The sequence below is a fragment of the Procambarus clarkii genome, chromosome 86 (genome assembly GCF_040958095.1).
Source record: "Procambarus clarkii isolate CNS0578487 chromosome 86, FALCON_Pclarkii_2.0, whole genome shotgun sequence".
Lineage (NCBI taxonomy): Eukaryota > Metazoa > Arthropoda > Malacostraca > Decapoda > Cambaridae > Procambarus > Procambarus clarkii.
The window spans coordinates 3,040,598-3,061,000 of NC_091235.1; the positions used below are offsets into that span (position 1 = coordinate 3,040,598).

At 41.2% G+C, this 20,403-nt stretch overlaps 2 protein-coding genes across 5 annotated transcripts in view; one reads left to right on the forward strand and one right to left on the reverse strand.

Moving 5' to 3' along the window:
* The window catches only part of LOC123769148 (acyl-coenzyme A synthetase ACSM3, mitochondrial), a 401,722-nt gene that overhangs the window by 178,575 nt on the left and 202,744 nt on the right, over nt 1–20,403 (reverse strand). Inside the window, exons 1-2 of one of the 4 annotated variants that reach the window (XM_045760137.2) lie at nt 17,155–17,301; nt 4,009–4,221 (exon numbers count right to left, since the gene is read on the reverse strand). The exons of 1 other annotated variant lie outside the window; for it this stretch is intronic. The gene's annotated coding sequence lies outside the window, so the exon portion shown is untranslated. Of the gene's footprint in view, nt 1–4,008; nt 4,222–17,154; nt 17,302–20,403 lie in introns of those variants that run through there. 2 more of the 4 variants (XM_045760117.2, XM_045760154.2) reach the window with 2 other exon arrangements.
* Nucleotides 619–1,287, forward strand: LOC138358744 (uncharacterized). The gene has a single exon (XM_069316912.1). The coding sequence runs from the start codon at nt 619–621 to the stop codon at nt 1,285–1,287; it is 669 nt and encodes a 222-aa protein (XP_069173013.1).

Consider the following 20,403-nt stretch of genomic DNA (forward strand, 5'->3'; position numbering starts at 1 on the left):
AGGATTCAATTTATATGAGAATAAGTTTAGGATACAAATATATCTGGCAATACGGTGTTGATGTCAGTAAAAAAGATAAGGATTGTAAATTATGTAGTATGCCGCACGCCCACACCTTAGATCATTATGTATTAGTGTGTCAACTTATTAATAACTATAGAAATAAGGAAATAAGTAGTGTACCAAATCAAATTGTTTGGATGTGTGATAATGGTATGACAGACAGAATACTTAGGAGCTACAAGCATTTTACCCCAAGAGTGTAACACTTATATGCTGTGTTTACTATATTAACCTGCAGTGTTAAATGTCATTCTTGTACTGTGATTTGTGGATTTGTACTCACTGGATTTGTGCGTCCCTTGAGGGATTTGAAGTAAAAGGGGAGCAAAAAGAGCCTAAGCTACTCATACATACATACACACTACTACAGTACATACATTTGAGATGTATTTTATTACCTCAATAAACTTACTCGAACATAAATGTGAGGATATTCCCATCATTCTCAGTTTATTCCAATTTCTGGGAAAGGGGAGGAGTTAGTGACCCATCTCGACTATATAAGGGCCTCTCTGTGGCGCAGAGGTATAAACATTGGATCCATAAGTCTCCACCATGCAACGTGCTGTGGTCTTGTCCTGCCTGGTGGCGCTCTCTCTGGCCGGCGACCACGCCGCCCCACACACTCCCTGCCAGCCCAGGAACCAGACCATCCTCATCACCAGGACAGAAGTGAACACTCTTCACCAGCAGGTGACGCAGTATGACTTCCAGTATGGTCACTACGGTTACAACGTCACCAGCGTCATCCTGGTGCCGTCGACAGTCACCCAGACGCAGACGTTTACCTCCTACCCACCACCAGATATCACCACTCAAACCAGCTACATAACAGCCACGAACCACTTTACAGAGTACAGTACATCTCTGGCCACAGTCATTAACACTCGCACCACCCAGCTGTTGGCCACCGAGGTACAGGTCAAAGAACTGACCATCACCCAGACAGCTATTGTGCCCGAAACAATCACCCAGACGCTCACAATCATCAATCATGAGACAGCTTTCAGTACAGTCACCATCACCGACGTCATTAATGCCTTCGTCACCAAGACTAAGACTGAACCCTTCACCATCAGCGAGACCAGCTACCAGTCCTACACCCAGTTTGTGACTGACACGGTCACCAGCTTCAGTAACTGGACGGTAGAGGTCACTACCACCCTCACCCAGCACCAGTTCGTCACCAAGTGTAAACCACCCAAGATCACCTACGATCACTGAACAAGTCTCAAGAACTTATTTTCACACTAGCAACTGAATTATGGAGGAATATCATTTACTTTTCTTTTTAATTTCATGAATAATGTACCTTATTTATTTATTTATTGTTTTGTCATAAACTGACAAGATAAATTGTATCTTTATTATCGTAATAAACGATATTTAAATAAATATTTAACACTGCATGTATTTCCGTAAAAGATATCCAACATCCCTTCTAAAATAGCCGAAATAATATAATATCTTTCTACATTTTAAACTCTAGAGCCTAAATGTTATTCAATACCTTCTTGTTATGCAATTGTTAACTGCAATAACATTATACATAAATTAAATTTCATCGCACCCGAACATAAAATGAGATCGTTAACCATGACCATGACTGAATAAACATTTGAATTTGAATTTGATGACGCCTCAATGAACGTGAACTGTGGGGGTTACAACATTACATCACTGTACATTAATGTACAACAATAATCACTGTACATTAATGTACAACAATAATCACTGTTAATGTACAACATTATATTGTATCACTGTACCAACGAGCACGCTCAAGTTATTTCTTACTCCAAGCTTATTCTGTTTGTTTCGATTTTCCGTATTCTATTTTCATTTTGTCGGAAAATCCGACACCATTTAATAATATCATACAGGCAGTTAATATTGCTGCATTGTATAAACAAGTTAACCCATAGAAAATGTAGCTTGTAGTTGAATTTTCCGTCTATAGAAAACGGGATATCATTACCACATACTATTATAAATTCACCAGCTATTCTGCTGGGAATTATTCTTAAATACATTAGTCTTTGGACTTTACCATCATAAAAACATCTCATATAAATTAACTTAATTATCAATATTAAAATAGAGTAAATGTGACCCTTCTATCACTTACTGTCATCTGGACACAGCCCGTCCTCCAAACAAAGATCCAAAAGTGATTCCATGCACCCACCAAACCCCCTGTTTATGAATGAAAAGCGGTTTACACACAACCCGTCCTCGACTCAAGTCCATTACACCCAGCAGTCAACCCCACAGACGCATTCATAAATTTTAACATGCTGTTCATTCAAAACGGGAATTTTCTCAAGTATAAATTAATATTATAATATATTAGCATATTGTGCATATATAGGCATAGGATAGGTTAGGTGTTTAGGTTCTGTTGGCGATCATTTGTATTTGTAGTACGTGGGTGAAGCATTTATAGCGTTGTGATTCGAACAAAATTCGTCAGTGAAGCACTTGTTCCGGATATGTTCGAACGTCAGCAGTTGTGAGTCGTGTGTAAACCGCTTTTCATTCATAAACAGGGGGTTTGGCGGGTGCATGGAATCACTTTTGGATCTTTGTTTGGAGGACGGGCTGTTACACACGACTCACAACTGCTGACGTTCGAACATATCCGGAACAAGTGCTTCACTGACGAATTTTGTTCGAACCACAACGCTGTAAACAGCCCGTCCTCCAAACAAAGATCCAAAAGTGATTCCATCCACCCGCCAAACCCCCTGTTTATGAATGAAAAGTGGTTTAAACATGACTCACAACTGATTTCGTTCGAACACTTCCGGAACAAGTGCTTCACTGACGAGTTTTGTTCGAACCACAACGCTATAAATGCTTCACCCACGTACTACAAATGCAAATAATCGCCAACCGAACCTAAACACCTGACCTAACCTAACCTATGCCTATTTATACGGAATATGCTAATATATTATAATATTAATTTATACTTGAGAAAATTCCCGTTTTGAATGAACAGCATGTTAAAATTTATGAATGCGTCTGTGGGATTGACCGCTGGATGTAATGGACTTTAGTCGAGGATGGGTTGCTGGACAATATAGGCCAGTAGCGTCAGTTGTGAGGGAGTGGTTAGCCATCATTGTTATTGTTTTAAGACCAGAGTCGTTGGAGCTAGTAACAGCTCCTATAAATTCTCTTGGACGAAGTGTGACGAAGATCAGAGTAGTGGTCTTTCATCAACACGCTGTCAGCAAATACAAGGGAGGTGTCTTTCCACAACCCGTTTATCTTTCATTTATGGCCATTAATGTCAGTGGATATTGGGTGGGACCGGTTAGATCACAAATAATCGACTCAAACAAGGTAATTAAGCCTATGTCTTTATGGTTCCTTGTACAGTGTTTTCTCTGATATAGCTGTCATATACTAGGATTCTGACTTTACAGCTAGTGCCCTTTTGACAGGTCAAGAAGAGGAAGCAAGACTTTGTGCATCAGTTACTGGATGTTGGAAACTGCCTCAAAATAGGATAATTTGGTGTCTACATCCTAGTTATACCTGGTGGACTAAGGCCTGCTGTACAAATAAGATAAGGAACCTCTTCAATGTTTAACAATATATATAGTTTAATACTGTAGTTTGATTGGCTGCATATATATATAAATTCAATATAAACCCCCACTAATGTGTAGTGGATCGATTTGTGAGATTATTGCAGAAATACAGTCCACTTAACATCATACAAATTGCTATCGAAGTATACAAATTAACGTAAATATAAATTCTATATAAATTCATATAAATCTCACAGGTCGGTATCCACACATTTTGCTAGAAAATTTATATTAAGCCGATTTGTTATCAAGTCTCCATTGACCCCAAGTATTCTCCACTGCTAAACTCTGATCCGTGGTCCCGAGGACAGTCGTGTATACCGAAAAAATAGCGAGTTCTTACTTGTGTATTGAAGTTTGATGGAGTCAGTTACGGACGTCACACTAGGAAGGGACACCCAGCGGTCGACTTCCACGGTACATTGTAAACTGTTGCACTGGATGGTTACGCGAGTGAAGAGTGCTTCCCAGTGGGTTCTCTCACTTTAATATTTTCCACCAACGTTTCTTGGGACGGACGGATGCAGATCATGCACTTCGCTCACTATATCTCCATCTTTTCAAAAGAGAAAAATATAAATTTAAACTTTCCGAAAAACCATGCTTAACGGAAGACAATTTATCTATCTTCTTTGACCACAAATACTTTTAGAACGGGTTTTGTTGACCAGACCACACACTAGAAAGTGAAGGGACGACGACGTACTACGGGCTCACCATAGCCCGTGCTACTTGGAACTTTTTGTTCCAAGTAGCGAATCCTTAAACAACAAAACGACGTTTCGGTCCGTCCTGGACCATTCTCGGCGTTTCCTTGCCCTGCCATCTGTCTATCAAATAATTTTCTAGTATTTCCCATAGTCTGGTTAAACTATCGGAGGGTTCTAGTATGGTTACGGCACCTCTTCACGAAGACTAACTTGCTCATCAGCACCTCTCTCTCTCTCTAAATTACCTCTGCCCATTGTTGGTGACCATCACCATCTGGTCACCACTTGGTCCGGGAGACATCTCCCGTCACGCAGGGTGCAGTCGCACCTCCACAGATCTCCAGTATCATCTATTGATACTGGTGATGGCTCAAAAGGGCCACCACTTACGAGCTATTCATGCCTGTGCCACCTTTAGGGTGGCTTCATCTTCATCTTAACACATTCACATGGGAGACATCTCCCGTCATGCAGGGTGCATTCGCACCTCCACAGATCTCCAGTATCAGCTCCTGATACTGGTAATGGCTTAAAATGGCCACCACTTACGGGCTATTTATGCCCGTGCCACCTTTTGGGTGGCTTCATCTTCATCTTAACACATTTATAAGGGAGACATCTCCCGTCATGCAGGGTGCATTCGCACCTCCACAGATCTCCAGTATCAGCTCTTGATATTGGTAATGGCTTAAAAGGGCCACCACTTACGGGCTATTCATGCCCGTGCCACCTTTTGGGTGGCTTAATCTTCATCAATCAATCAATCTGTTGGTGACTTGCACACGGGAGACATCTCCCGTCCACGAGGCTCACCATAGCCCGTGCTTCTTGCCCCGCTCCTGTGCCAGGTAAGTTACGGGCTCACCATAGCCCGTGTTACTTGGAACTTGTTTCCGAGTAGCTGAATCTATAACAACAACAACATGGTGACTTGGCGGGCAGAGTAAACGGGGAATTTAACTCTGGAACGACATCTATATTTTAGGTTCCTCACCCAATTTTGGAGTTAACATAAATATAGTTGATGCAATTGTAGTCCACAATGGTTTGTGATGATAGGTGGAATGTGTGATGTTGTGCGTTGAGGTCTGCCATCAGAATGGCGGGTAAGTTAGTGTAATGCAGTACTCTTGTTAAGTGCAGGCGATGAGTCACAATAACGTGGCTGAAGTATGATGACCAGACCACACACTAGAAATTGAAGAGACGACGACGTTTCGGTCCGTCCTGGACCATTCTCAAGTCGATTCTCAAGTCGATCTCTTGTTAAGTCTTGTAATGTATGTATGTTTGTGCAGACACACGCAGTGCTCATGATGAGTGGTCAGTGCTGTACTCACCTACTTGTGTTTCCGGGGGATGAGTTTTGTCTCTTTGGTCCCGCCTCTCAACTGTCAATCAACTGGTGAACAGGGCCCTGAGCCTACTGGGATCTTATCATATCTACATTTCAAACTGTGTATGGAGTCAGCCTCCACCATTTCACTGCCTAATGCATTCATCTGTTAACTACTCTTGACACTGAACAAATTCTTTCTAGCGTCCCTGTGGATGATTTGGGTAATAAGTTTCCACTTGTGTCCCATTGTTTGCGTACCACCTGTGCTAATCAGTTATCTTTATCTATCCTGTCAATTCCCCTGAGAATTTTATAGATAGTGATCATGTCTCCCTTAACTCTTTTGTTTTCCAGTATTGTGATGTTTAGTTCCAGTAATCATTCCTCGTAGCTCATACCTCTCAGCTCGGGCCGTTTCTTTTTGGTCATTGCTACCTGAAATGGCCTGGTATCATCTTGTCTGTCATCCTCACTCTCATATTCTTCAGGTCTAGTGCAAGATTGTCTATCACTTAGACAGACCGCCTCTGCCATTTCCTCGACACGCAAAGGCACTGTATCACTGTAACAGTTGAGCACAGGTTCACAATATCCAGAAGCGCTTAGTGACAGTGAGAATTAAAACAAAATTGCAGTGATGGACGACGGAGAATCCAGAGGTGAAAACTCCCAGACATTCTCAACAGGAAACAGTAACCAGCAGGACGCAAGAGACGCAGATTAATAGAAGGGAGAGGCTGTTATTCCATACAACGTATTAACTGAACTTTCATCAAAAGCTGGAGTAGACGATTCATTTGGCTAAGGAGTTTGGATGATTTGATTGATGAAGATTAAGCCACCCAAAAGGTGGCACGGGCATGAATAGCCCGTAAGTGGCGGCCCTTTTGAGCCATTACCAGTATCGAGAGCTGATACTGGAGATCTGTGGAGGTGCGACTGCACCCTACGTGCAGCAAATCGGACACTTGGATTTATTAATCGCAGCGTTAGTAACAAGACACCTGGTGTGGTTCTCAAGCTATATCTTGCTCTAGTTAGGCCCCATTTAGATTATGCAGTTCAGTTTTGGTCGCCATATTATAGAATGGATATAAATTCACTTGAACGTGTCCAGCGTAGGATGACTAAGTTAATTCCCCAAATTAGAAATCTTTCATATGAAGAAAGATTAACAAAGCTTAAGTTGCATTCACTGGAAAGGCGAAGAGTTAGGGGTGACATGATAGAGGTTTACAAGTGGATGAATGGACATAACCGGGGGGATATTAATAGGGTATTAAAAGTATCAACACAGGACAGAACACGAAACAATGGATATAAATTGGATAAGTTTAGATTTAGGAAAGACTTGGGTAAATACTGGTTCAGTAACAGGGTTGTTGATTTGTGGAACCAATTGCCGCGTAACATTGTGGAGGTGGGGTCCCTCGATTGTTTCAAGCACGGGTTGGACAAGTATATGAGTGGGATTGGGTGGTTATAGAATAGGAGCTGCCTCGTATGGGCCAATAGGCCTTCTGCAGTTACCTTTGTTCTTATGTTCTTATGTACGTGACGGGAGATGTCTCCCGTTGGAATTTGGAGAATATGAACCACTATTTAAGGAGGGTGGAAGGTGAAGATGTGGGTGGCAGGAGCCACCCACATCTTCACAGACGGATCTGTTGACACAGAATATGAGAGTGCTGGCGCTGCTCTTTGCACGGACAGCGAACAGGCATATTGGAGACTGGAAGGACCAGTAAGAACATAAGAACAAAGGCAACTGCAGAAGGCCTATTGGCCCATACGAGGCAGCTCCTACTTATAACCACCCAATCCCACTCATATACATGTCCAACCCGCGCTTGAAACAATCGAGGGACCCCACCTCCAGCACGTTACGCGGTAATTGGTTCCACAAATCAACAACCCTCTTACTGAACCAGTATTTACCCAAGTCTTTCCTAAATCTAAACTTATCCAATTTATACTCATTGTTTCGTGTTCTGTCTTGTGTTGATACTTTTAATACCCTATTAATATCCCCTTTGTTATGTCCATTCACCCACTTGTAAACCTCTATCATGTCACCCCTAACTCTTCGCCTTTCCAGTGAATGCAACTTAAGCTTTGTTAATCTTTCTTAAGAACATAAGAACATAAGAACAAAGGTAACTGCAGAAGGCCTATTGGCCCATACGAGGCAGCTCCTATTCTATAACCACCCAATCCCACTCATATACTTGTCCAACCCGTGCTTGAAACAATCGAGGGACCCCACCTCCACAATGTTACGCGGCAATTGGTTCCACAAATCAACAACCCTGTTACTGAACCAGTATTTACCCAAGTCTTTCCTAAATCTAAACTTATCCAATTTATATCCATTGTTTCGTGTTCTGTCCTGTGTTGATACTTTTAATACCCTATTAATATCCCCCCGGTTATGTCCATTCATCCACTTGTAAACCTCTATCATGTCACCCCTAACTCTTCGCCTTTCCAGTGAATGCAACTTAAGCTTTGTTAATCTTTCTTCATATGAAAGATTTCTAATTTGGGGAATTAACTTAGTCATCCTACGCTGGACACGTTCAAGTGAATTTATATCCATTCTATAATATGGCGACCAAAACTGAACTGCATAATCTAAATGGGGCCTAACTATAGCAAGATATAGCTTGAGAACCACACCAGGTGTCTTGTTACTAACGCTGCGATTAATAAATCCAAGTGTCCGATTTGCCTTATTACGAACATTAATGCATTGATCCTTTTGTTTTAAATTCTTACTAATCATAACTCCCAGATCCCTTTCGCAATCCGACTTCGCAATCTCAACACCATCTAGCTCGTATCTTGTAACTCTATCATCATTAACCTGTCCTCTTAAAAAGAACGTCGCTTTTGGCCGTTTGTCCGTATGGCCGAATTTGGACGTAATTTGGAAATGAAAATAAATTTGGGATTTTTTTTTCAACAACAGTAAGTTAAGGGTCCTCTGATAGGTTAGGTGGGCAGGAAATTCTCATAAAGTTTCAAAACGTTATGAAAAACGTGAATTTAAAGTGTCCTCTTATAACCTCTGCGCGTAGGCCGGACGACTTACAATAGAAAACGGAACAGAACGTCACTTTTGTGAGTCGATTTCATTTCAAATTACGTCCAAATTTGGCCATAGTGCGCATACGAGCCAAAAGTGACGTTCTTTTTAAGAGGACGGGTTGCATCATTACCTAGCCTCAGAACTTTACATTTATCAGCATTAAACTGCATCTGCCAATCCTTTGACCATTTCAAAAACCCTATTTAGATCAACTTGAAGAGATAGTGAGTCTTCTTCCGTATTAATTTCCCTGCCGATTTTTGTATCATCGGCAAATTTGCAAATGTTGCTACTCAAACCTGAATCTAAATCATTTATATATATTATAAACAACAGAGGTCCCAGGACAGAGCCCTGAGGCACCCACTTACAACATTTTCCCACTCTGACTTGACTCCATTTATACTAACTCTCTGTTTCCTTTGGTATAGCCATGCCCTAATCCAGCTTAATATAGCACCCCCAATACCATGAGCCTCTATCTTTTTAATCAGTCTTTCATGTGGCAATGTATCAAAAGCTTTGCTAAATACTAACTTTGCTAAATAACTAAAAAGGGTAAAAATGCCTGCCGAACTGGTGTCCATGATTCTGGTAAGCTGCGTCCTCAATCTGAAGCCTGATGATGTACGGTTGCTTGCTAGATTATAAGATTTGCAAGGACCGCTTCGGAACACCTTATTGCCAGTTGCTCGAAAATGGCGAGAGTCGCCCTCCTTCCCGAAAGTCGCGCATGCGCATAACTCCCAGTGGGGAAGCCCCGAGCATAAATTCCATTTATTCATTAAAGTTAAATACGGAAGGAAGTATTTATGAAAACTGTTTTAATCAAATGCTTTATGTGGTGATGTTTGATTCTCACAGTGCAGGTCAGTTAATGTAAACTGCACATATAAACGAGAATCCTTTGGAGGTGTAAATTATTTTAGATTATGATAATATTTACTAGAACAGCGATCAAGCTGGGTAAAGGAATTCCAGTAAACTTTTGTGTACTAAATAAACTATACCTATTATTAAATAATTATCCTTGATAAAGGAAAGTAAATAGTTGAACTTCTATTTGATCTACAGATATTTACTGTTACACTTTTTAAATTAATTTTTAATTTACTTTTTACTAGTCATTTATTGGACTTAATTAATTGAGTGCATTAATATTTCTTTAGTTCTTATTAATTATACGATCATAACTAAACTATTTGTAGTTAATAATCATTAGCTTAAATTTGCCTATGTTTATTATTCAACTTTTTTCTTTGATTTCATTTATTACCTAGGTTGCCTAGCCTCGCCATACTCCCTTACCCCATTGTACCCCTGGCTTTGCCTGTGTCTCAAAATGCAAATTATTACTTACAGTGTATCTGAGAATACTCGTAAGCAATCTACCTCATTTTTCTTTTTTGTTCATTTTGTGTTTGTTTTGTATAGTCTTGTTTATATATTTTTTCCCCCTTTTATATCAAAATTTTATTTTGTAATTGCCATTCTTGCCTTGTTTTCTTACAACCAGCCTTTTTATGCAGACAAGTATAGACCCAGAACTAAACCTCTTATCCACTATCTATGACAATCATCACTTTAATGATCAAAATTGCAGATATTTTACAGCACATGATGTAAACAATGTATTAACACATAATCACAATATCTCTGTGATCAACTTGAACGATAGATCCCTAGGTAAACACTTCGATGATGTTAGTGCCTTGATTGAAACTATTGACAACAAATTCTCTTTTATTATACTTACTGAAACGTGGTTGAAAGAGGATACTACTCAACTCTTTAACATGCCTAACTACTCAGCAATTCACAACTGTCGTCAAATTCAGAGAGGTGGTGGTACTGCTCTTTACATCCACCAAGAACTAACATGCTTAAAAGTAATTAGAACTAGAGACTGCTGAGGGGAGTATATCTTCGCCAGCTTCAGAGTCAAGGGTGCCGAGTCTGTCCTGTCTGTGGGTGCAGTCTATAGAATTCCTAACCCTGATGTGTCCGAATTCACCTCAAACCTTAGAAATCTAATACTAGATAACAGACTGAACAAAAACCATCTAATTATTGCAGTGGTCTTTAATATTGACCTCTGCGAGCCTGAAACCCCTACTGCTGCCAGCTTCCTCAACTGTATGAATTCCTGCTTCCTCATACCCTTAATCACTAGACCTACTAGAATCACTGATAGTACTGCCACGACTCTAGATCACATCTGGACCAACATAACCTCTCCGCTTACTTCAGGTATAATCATCGATAGCACTACAGACCATTACCCCACATTTCTCTTAACTAACATTAACAAACCACCTCTAGAGACAAGGGAGTTAAGCTTTAGGCTGCACAATGAAACTGCTATAGGCAATTTTATAACTGCTGCTGCTAATGTCAACTGGGAGTCCGAGTTAGGTAACATAGGGGACATCAACCTAGCAGTGCAATCTTTTCTTCAAAAAACTCTCAGCCTTTATAACACCCCACTGTCCTATGCTAAAGAAACAAGTCATAACCAAAAGGCAAAACAATCCTTGGCTTACAAAGGGAATACTTAAATCCATTAATAAAAAACATGACCTTGAGAAGACGGTTAGGAACCGTCTCCAAAGAATTTTCAAAGAATGTCTCGTTATTGCTATTTAAAATAATTAGAAGAGCCAAAACTAAATACTACGAAGATAAATTTACCCAAACAAATTAAAGAAAATGGAGCACAATTTCACAAATATTGGGATCAAAGAAGATTTTAAATAAACCAATACTCCTGTCCAATAACGATGGTCAGCTTTCAGCCTCTGATTCTGCTATTGAGATCAATAGGTTCTTCTCTTCCATTGGGTCATCCCTTGCAAATGATATTCCATCTTCCAGTACTGATGTTAAGGACTATCTTACAGGTAACTATCCACGGTCTCTGTACCTAAAGCCTACTAATTCCACTGATGTTAATGCTATAATCCTTTCCCTTAAAACCAAGTCTAGTGCCCTTGAGGAGATACCAACTTTAATTCACAAAAAAACTCCAGATCTTTAGCCCCTGCTATTGCTTTGCTCTTCAACAAGTCACTTGAACTCCAAACCTTTCCAGATATTCTAAAAAAAAAGCGAGAGTAACCCCTGTCCACAAAAGTGCTGATCTCACAGATGTTAACAACTACAGACCTATATCAATCCTGCCTAACTTGTCAAAGATATTTGAAAAACTAATCTACAAGCAGCTTTACTCTTATCTATCCAAACACAATATACTTAGCTCTTGTCAATATGGCTTCAGACCCAAAAAAGGACTAACGATGCACTTATTAGTATGATTAACTTGACTCATGCAGCTCTTAATAAAAATGAGTTCCCTGTTGGGTTATTTGTGGACCTGCGTAAGGCTTTTGACACTGTCAGCCACCAAAACCTTCTTCTTAGATTACATCATTAAGGAGTCAGAGGTCACTCCCTGCAGCACCTTAAGTCTTACCTTACTGACAGGCTCCAGTATGTTTCTGTAAATAATTCAATTTCTCCCACCTTACCCATCAACATTGGTGTTCCTTAGGGGAGCATACTTGGCCCTCTCCTCTTTCTCATCTACATTAATGACCTTCCAAATGCCTCCCAACACCTCAAACCAATTCTGTTTGCTGACGACACAACCTTCATTTACTCCAGTCCTGACCCCCTTGCTCTAAATGTCACAGTGAATACTGAGCAAAATAAAGTCCATCTTTGGCTAACTGCCAACAAACTCACCCTTAACATTGACAAAACTTTCTATATTCTGTTTGGCAATAAATCCTCTAATCAAATAAATCTCAGGATAAACAATACCCAAATTTGTAACAAAATAGATGGCAAATTCCTTGGCGTTCTCATTGACCACAAGCTGAATTTCCAGGTACACATTCTAAATATATCAAAGTTTCAAAAACTGTTGGCATTCTTTCTAAGATCAGATATTATGTATCCCGCCCTGCCCTGGTGACTCTCTATTACTCCCTCATCTATCCATATCTCAACTATGGTATTTGTGCTTGGGGATCTACTACCCAAAATCATTTATGTCCTCTAATTACTCAACACAAAGCTGCTATTAGGACAATATCCAACTCTGGCCCCAGACATCACTCGGTACCCCTACTCAAATCCCTGAATATGTTAGATATTAAGTCACTGCACATCCTCTCATTCATATATATATATATATATATATATATATATATATATATATATATATATATATATATATATATATATATATATATATATATATATATGCAACAATGATCACAAAAACACTGATCCAAGTATGCAGAATAACCACATATGAAAAATAGAAAATGCTTAACGCGTTTTCGGCTAATTCGCCTTCATCAGAGCAAAGTAGAATCAGGGAGTGGACCTAAGGAACACATTCTACTTTGCTCTGATGAAGGCGAATTAGCCGAAAACGCGTTAAGCATTTTCTATTTTTCATATGTGGTTATTCTGCATATATATATATATATATATATTAAACGCTGAACTGTAATGCCAATCCTGACCTCAAAAGCTTCATAGAAGGTTGTAACAGAACCCATGAGCACCACACCAGAAACAAATACAGTTTTGATATTCCAAGAGTACGACTTAATCAAACTAGAAGTGCTCTACAAATCAAGGGACCCAGAATGTGGAATGACCTTCCCAATCATGTTAAAGACTGTACCTCTCTCAACCAGTTTAAGATAAAAACTAAGCACTACATAATAAATTCCCTGTAACCTACCTTACCCCTATATTGTCAATCCATGTCTGTTATTTTTTAAACACCGCTGTTTGTCGACCTAATTGTATTTGTGCTGTTTTTTCTGCCATGTTCCCCCCCCCCCCCTTTTTTATTTTTGTTTGTTCTCAACACATTTTATACTTTAATCTCAATTAGTATTAAGTTTTAGTCTTTAATGTTTGTCCTGCCCGAAACGCTTTGCGTAATAGTGGCTTTAGGCATTGTATGTACTAGCTCTATCTATAAATCTATTAATTTTTGTATAACCTCTTGTATGTATGTACTTTACCTGAATAAACATTTGAATTTTGAATTTTTGAATTTGATATGTGGAAATATATTCTCCGTGGGTGGCTGTCGCAACACTGCATAATTCTAGGAGAAATTACGTGATGTTCCACATCCTAATGCAATGAATTATGTGATAGTAAACTACGAATTAGTAGTGTTAGTTAATTAAAACAATTAGTACAGGAAATACATCCTATTGTATTAGGGATGAGAATAATTGTTGGAAATATCCAACACATGTCCGCAACAACAAGAACTCTTCATGAATAATGTGGGATCCTCAATATAGTTTGCCACTTTCCTGTATCCACGTCCTTGTATAAAGTCTTTCTGGAGCCTTACCCTTTAACAAGGCAACAATCTGGCTTTATTACACACAGACATCACAATAGCGTGATGCATCACATGAACAAATCCACAAGGGCCGTGATGAGGGTTCGAACCTACCTCTGAGAGGATCCCAAGCGCGCCTTAATAGACTGCAACGACATGGAAAAGAATTGCAACCGGGAGTTCAACTGACCTCACACAGATCTTGCAGACTCTCCTGGTTTGTGTCTCGGAGAGACTGCAGAACCCTTGTGAGGTCAGTTGAACTCCCAGTTGCAATTGTTTTCCATGTCGTAGCACAGTCGATTAAGGCGCGTCTGAGATCCTCTCGGACGTAGGTTCGAACCCTCATCACGGCCCTTGTGGATTTGTTCAATCTGGCTTTATTTTTCACTACGAACAATGTTCCTCTTAGCCCATACATCACTTTCATGGTTGAGATGAAGAAATTCAGGATCCATGTATGTCGGATACTTAAAAACAATAACTTCAGTGTAAATTATTCAGACTTCAGGAATAACGAACACAATATTCTTAAATCCGTCAGTCGTTAAATGTTCCAATGTCTCTTCTGTCCCAACCGTTATGTAGGGCCGGTGAACACCCTCCTTAAATAATGGTTCATATTCACCAAATTCCTTGACCAATTGAACGGTCCACTCCAGCGTCTGATGAAAAGTTAGTGGACATGTCGAGGGTGGACATGTCGAGGGTGGACATGTCGAGGGTGGACATGTCGAGGGGAAATAGCGGCCGCTTCCTTCCATTAATCCGTGCCTCTTGCTGTATGTGGTCCTGTTGCATTCTTCCGGGGAGATTTTCTGTTGGGATTGAGTACTACAGATGTTGGAGGTAGCATGTTTGGAGCAGATGCTCTTTTGTTTATGATCTTGTTAATAATATTTCATGTACCGGATAATGTTTTGTTGTTGTTACTGGCGGAGAATAAAAACCATGTGGACGAAGATTGTTTGTCTGACCAAAAGATTGTTTGTCTGACCAAAACCTGCTGATACAAAGTTCTATACAAACTCAGCAGGAAAAACAACATTTTCCTGCTGAGTTTGTATAGAACTTTGTAACCCAGGTTCCGTCTGCCATCGATCACAATACTTTTTCGGTCGTTCATCACTGTCAGTATCACTTAACTCTCTGCACACAATTTTCCGTTCGTTTCTCCTGGCCATTGCTACCTGAAAAGGCCTGGAATCTCCTTCTTCGTTCTCCATCAAAGTCACTGGTTCACAACTTTCTAGAGTGTTCCAAGACGAGCCCTTCCTCGACTACGGCTGTGCTAGGGCGAACCAGGCTGTTGGACGCGGCTGTGATTTGTACACATTACATTATAAAAGCATTAATAATAAACCTTTGAATTACTTAACATTAGTAGCCCAAATTATCCCAATTTATTTTTAAATTAGCCCCAAAAAGTCGCAAGCAGCAAAATTCAAAATTTAGTAGCGCTGGGCTTTCAGAAGTAGCACAATTCCCGACTTCTAGCACAATCTGGCAACACTGGCCTGGAGGCTAAATGTGTAAATTGCTATTGTCCTGAATAAGGCACAAAGCCACTTAGTCATTTCCAAGATTATGTTTCTAAACATTTAATCTTTTCTATCCAGATCCCCTTTGCTTCGACAAGTATCGTCTTGATGCCCTCTCAGTGTGTACATTTGGTATCTCGCCAGCAGTTTTCTGCAGTATGCCCCTGGCGATTTGCAATTGGAACCGGGGCACAGATATCATGTAGAGAAGTTGCCTTGTCTGAGCACCTCGTGACCCCTGCCGCTGATATAATCATTGAACACCTTGTTGAGACCTCCACTGGTATTGGGGCTCAGGATGACGCTCAGGTTGGTAATGCAGCACCTGATTGTTGCCGATTATGTGACTGTGTTGGTGTTCCCCCAGGACGGTGGTGTCGAGGGCTGCTTCCACCTGTTCTAGCAAGTCCCTCTTGATTGTTATTTGTTTAGATTGACCTAGGAGGCGCAGTGGATACCTCATGATTCTTAGAAGTAGGTTGAGTAGGAATCCCTGGCTCCGGACTAGCAAGAGTACTGGGCCCAGTAGATGTTGGAGAAGAACTAACACTTCCTTGTAATTCCTCTAATAGTAGGCTGGCAGGTGGTGGCTTCGACTGGGATTTTTTCTGAGGACCTGCTGATGTCCTATTTCCCTAAGGAATTTTAGAACAGCCAAAGTGCTACCAAGACTTTGCTGGTTGCAGGGTGAGAGTTCCAGTTACTGTTATTCTCTTCAGCATCTGCTGAGCAGCCATAGTTTTTTATTAAATGTGGATCTTGATTTTCTCTCGTTGATTTAAATAATCCCCTGCTGTTTTAAAAGGTCGACCAGGGTTTCCTTGTAGTGGAAAATCCGCTGGGCACGCTGGAGTACTGATTAAGAGTTGGACACTGTTTGCCAATGGCAGTTTTGGTAATTACCTAAATTGACGTTAGCGTTGAACGACCCCACTGTTGGACAGTGTGACTGTCCACCGTACGTGCTACTGTTGGGTTTCTGAGGTTGTCATCGATATAAATGGCACAGGATCAACAGTCATATGAAGAGACCTGAGATCTGACGCCATCGTGCAATACAATTAATCATCTACCTTGCATGGTGAATTTTAGGCATAAAGGCGTTTATCCTGCTTGCATACGACCAAATCTTTGCTCTTGGCAGTATGCCCACACACACACACAGCTGAGCAGTAAACACTTGCCATATAAACCGGGACAGATTTAACTCTTGCGATATTGAGATGGAGCGACCTAACAGATCCCAAAAGTCACACCTAAGTAAGCACTGCCAGGTCCCTCAGCCAGCTGTTGTTGCCTCTCCTTGGCCCGTGAGTGGTACGATGGAGGGGGAGGGGGGAGGGCAGACATTATATAAACAAGCGTGATGTAAGCCAACTGTTCACACACAAACATATATCACTAATGCACAAGACTACGACTCACTTTTTCAGTGTGGACTTCACGGCGACCTCTGGATACTAACACACCGGTCCACAAGTGCGCATTCACCTCCGTCCTCTTGAAACACACTAGTTTTCAAATACGTCGCCAGACCACATACACCAACTGACGGCTTCCCTGTGTTTACCCATCTCCCCCCTCCTCCCTCCCTCCCTCTCCCCTACCCCCTCTCCTTCCCTCCCCCTCCCCTCTCTCCTTTCCTCCCCCGTCTCCTTCCCTCCCCCTCCCCCTCTCCTTCCCTCCTACCTCCCCCCCCCCTCTGCTTTCATCCCCTCTCTCCTTCCCTTCCCTACACACCATAAAGAAAACTAATATGCAGAAACTGCAAGCAGTACAAAATAAGGCGCTAAGGAGAGCAGCAAAACACCGTCCACCATATGATCAGACAATCCAGGAGCTCCACGAACTCCTGAACATACAGCCACTAAACATCAGACTGCAGCACCAAGCCATCAGGGTGTGGAACACCATCGAAATGTTAGAGGACCCAATGTTTGAAAGATTACTCCAAGATGAGACGCCCCGCTCCCACAGCTGGTGGCCCAAGAGCCTCGATTCTCTGGACGAAAACCCCGCCCCACAGTATATAATCCCAAGATGAGTTATATATGTATATATATGAACAGTTCATATATGTGTATGTATGAACAACACGATAAATAATATGTATGACAACTCGATAAATAATAATAATAAAATAAAGAGCATTAAACAGAATAACGTGTGTGGAAGCATCGGAGTGTCTATATATGAATGCTTCACAGTATTCATCTATGGACATCCATATATGGTGAAACACATGTGAAGAACCTCTCACACACTCACAGCTCCCTGACAAGAGGGAGCCAGCTTAGCTTAGCTGCCAACACCCACACATCGTGTCAGCAAGGCGGACAGCCCGCCTGCTTTCATACCTCTCACTGTATTTCCCACTTCTATACTTCCCTTCACCTATGCCTCTCCTTCCTCTTTACTCCTTCCCTTCCCCATCTCCTCCCCCTCCCTCTCCTTCTCTCCCGCCTCCTTCCCTCCCCCTCTCCTTCTCTCCCTTCCTCCCTCCTTCCTCCTCTCCCCCTCTCCCGTCTCCATCCCTTCACCCTTTCCTTCCCTCTCCCCCTCTTTTTTAACATCCCTTCTCCTTCATTCTTTCCCTGAAAATGTACTATTACGAAGCATTGAAACCCCTGCTAACGATATGCAGATGATGTTCTAATACAAGCTCCCACCTTGGGAAAAATAAACAGTCCATTGAACTCCTCGGAAGGAAATGTATTGAGCTCGGTTTCACTCTCTCCACAAACAAGACAAAAGCATTCTCTCATCACAAGCGGGGAGAAAATGAAGAGCTACAAATTAATGGTGTAACACTTGGATGGGTTGACCACTATCGGTACCTTGGCGTCACTGTCGACTCTAACAAGGGAAAGAAAGAGGAGCTCAACCAACTCATAGGAACATGCAAAAGTCGACTCAGGGCACTGAAAGCTATGACCTGGAATGGGCATGGAGCCTCTATTGCCGTGCTTAAAATGATGTCCACAGCCTATGTGCACTCTGTCATATGCCGCACCAGTTTCGTACACTTATTCCCAAAGCGTTATGAAAAAAACTTGAAAATATTCAAAATGAAGCCATGACAAAACATCTAATCTACGAGAGGACCCTGGAAACACAAACCGTAACTGTCTCTATTTTCCGCTTGTTACAACTTGTAATAAAGTTGTTACATCTTGGCTTAACGTGTTTGTGACGTATTAGAACGTTGTTACAACTCGCTATATTGGTTGTTATAACTGGTTAGGAGGTGTTAAAACTCGTTCGAACGTTGTACCAACGTCGTAGTTTCGGTGTGTGTTTGGCGGGGAGTTGCAATTAAAATAGCCAGAAATCCCCATTACAATGATATTGCTAAGAAAAAACTGAGTTCTGTGTTACTTACAGGGGGAAACAGGAGAAGCAAAAAATGGCATCACAGATCAGTCTGCTACCTCGAAGAACTTCACCAGCTTGAGCAAGCCCGTGAGCTCCTGCCTGTAGAGAGGTTACCTCCATGGGATGATGACTCATGCAGGATTATCATCAATGAAATGGCAACGAAAAAGTCCAACATGTTACCATAAGAAATGAGGCACAATTATCTCGAGGAAATCTATAAAGAAGCCGGAAATGAGTTATATCAAATCTACACTGATGGGTCATCTAATCCTGTCAATGGCAAGACTGGTGCAGCATACACTGTAATTAGGAATAATGTCTTTCAACGTGGAAATGAAGGAAATTCCCGTATTGAGAACTATGCCTCTTCAACGCAAGCGGAGTTAACCGCCATTGTTATGGCGTTAAGATTCCTTAAACGAAACATTAATGGAGCAGTGATCTGCACTGATTCAAAGGCAGCAACAGACGAGGAGCGGAGATGAAGAATTTGTAGTGAGAGTGATGGGCACCGCCTTCACCATTATCTACGATGGTGAACATCTGACTGCGAACATCTAAGAGACATTAGAAATATGTGTAGAATAATAAACTCCACATTGTTTGAGTTAGGAAAATACTATTTGTCAAATATAGATACTGTTCTTAAGAGATTCCCCCATTATGCACCCGCAAGATAACGTAAAATTTTAAGGGTTGACAGATGTTAATCTTCTTGTTTGATAAGCTGTTCACCTTAGACAGTTATACAAGTCCCAGTTATGTCTGGGAACAAGTGATAGGATGAACAATCCAGCGGGTTTTCTTCCTATTAGGGAGTACATGCTGCTATGGCGGTGTGTCCACACACAGGTTGAGTGATGACACCCAATAAACTTAACTGGCGTCGTGACCAGCCCGAGGTCGCGGTGTAAGCGTTCTTGGATATTGTGAAATTATGCTCAACTGTTACAGTTATACAGTGCATTTGCGTGTTGGGGAAGTGGCAGAGTCGGTCTGCCTCAGTGATAGACAATCCAGCACTAGGACTGACGATTATGAGAGTGAGGATGACTTTCAAGTTCAAGATGATACCAGGCCGTATCAAGTAGCAATGTTCAAAAAGAAACGGTGCAATTTTCACAGATAGCGAGACAGTGATAGTGAAGATGAAATGAATAAGCGACAGAAAAATTGCTGTGGTCCACGACAGGAGAATCCAGTGATGCAAACTCCCAGGCATTCTCAACAGGAAACCCTCACCTGCAGGACGCAAGAGCCGCAGATTAATAGAAGGAAGCGGCTGCTATTCTCTAC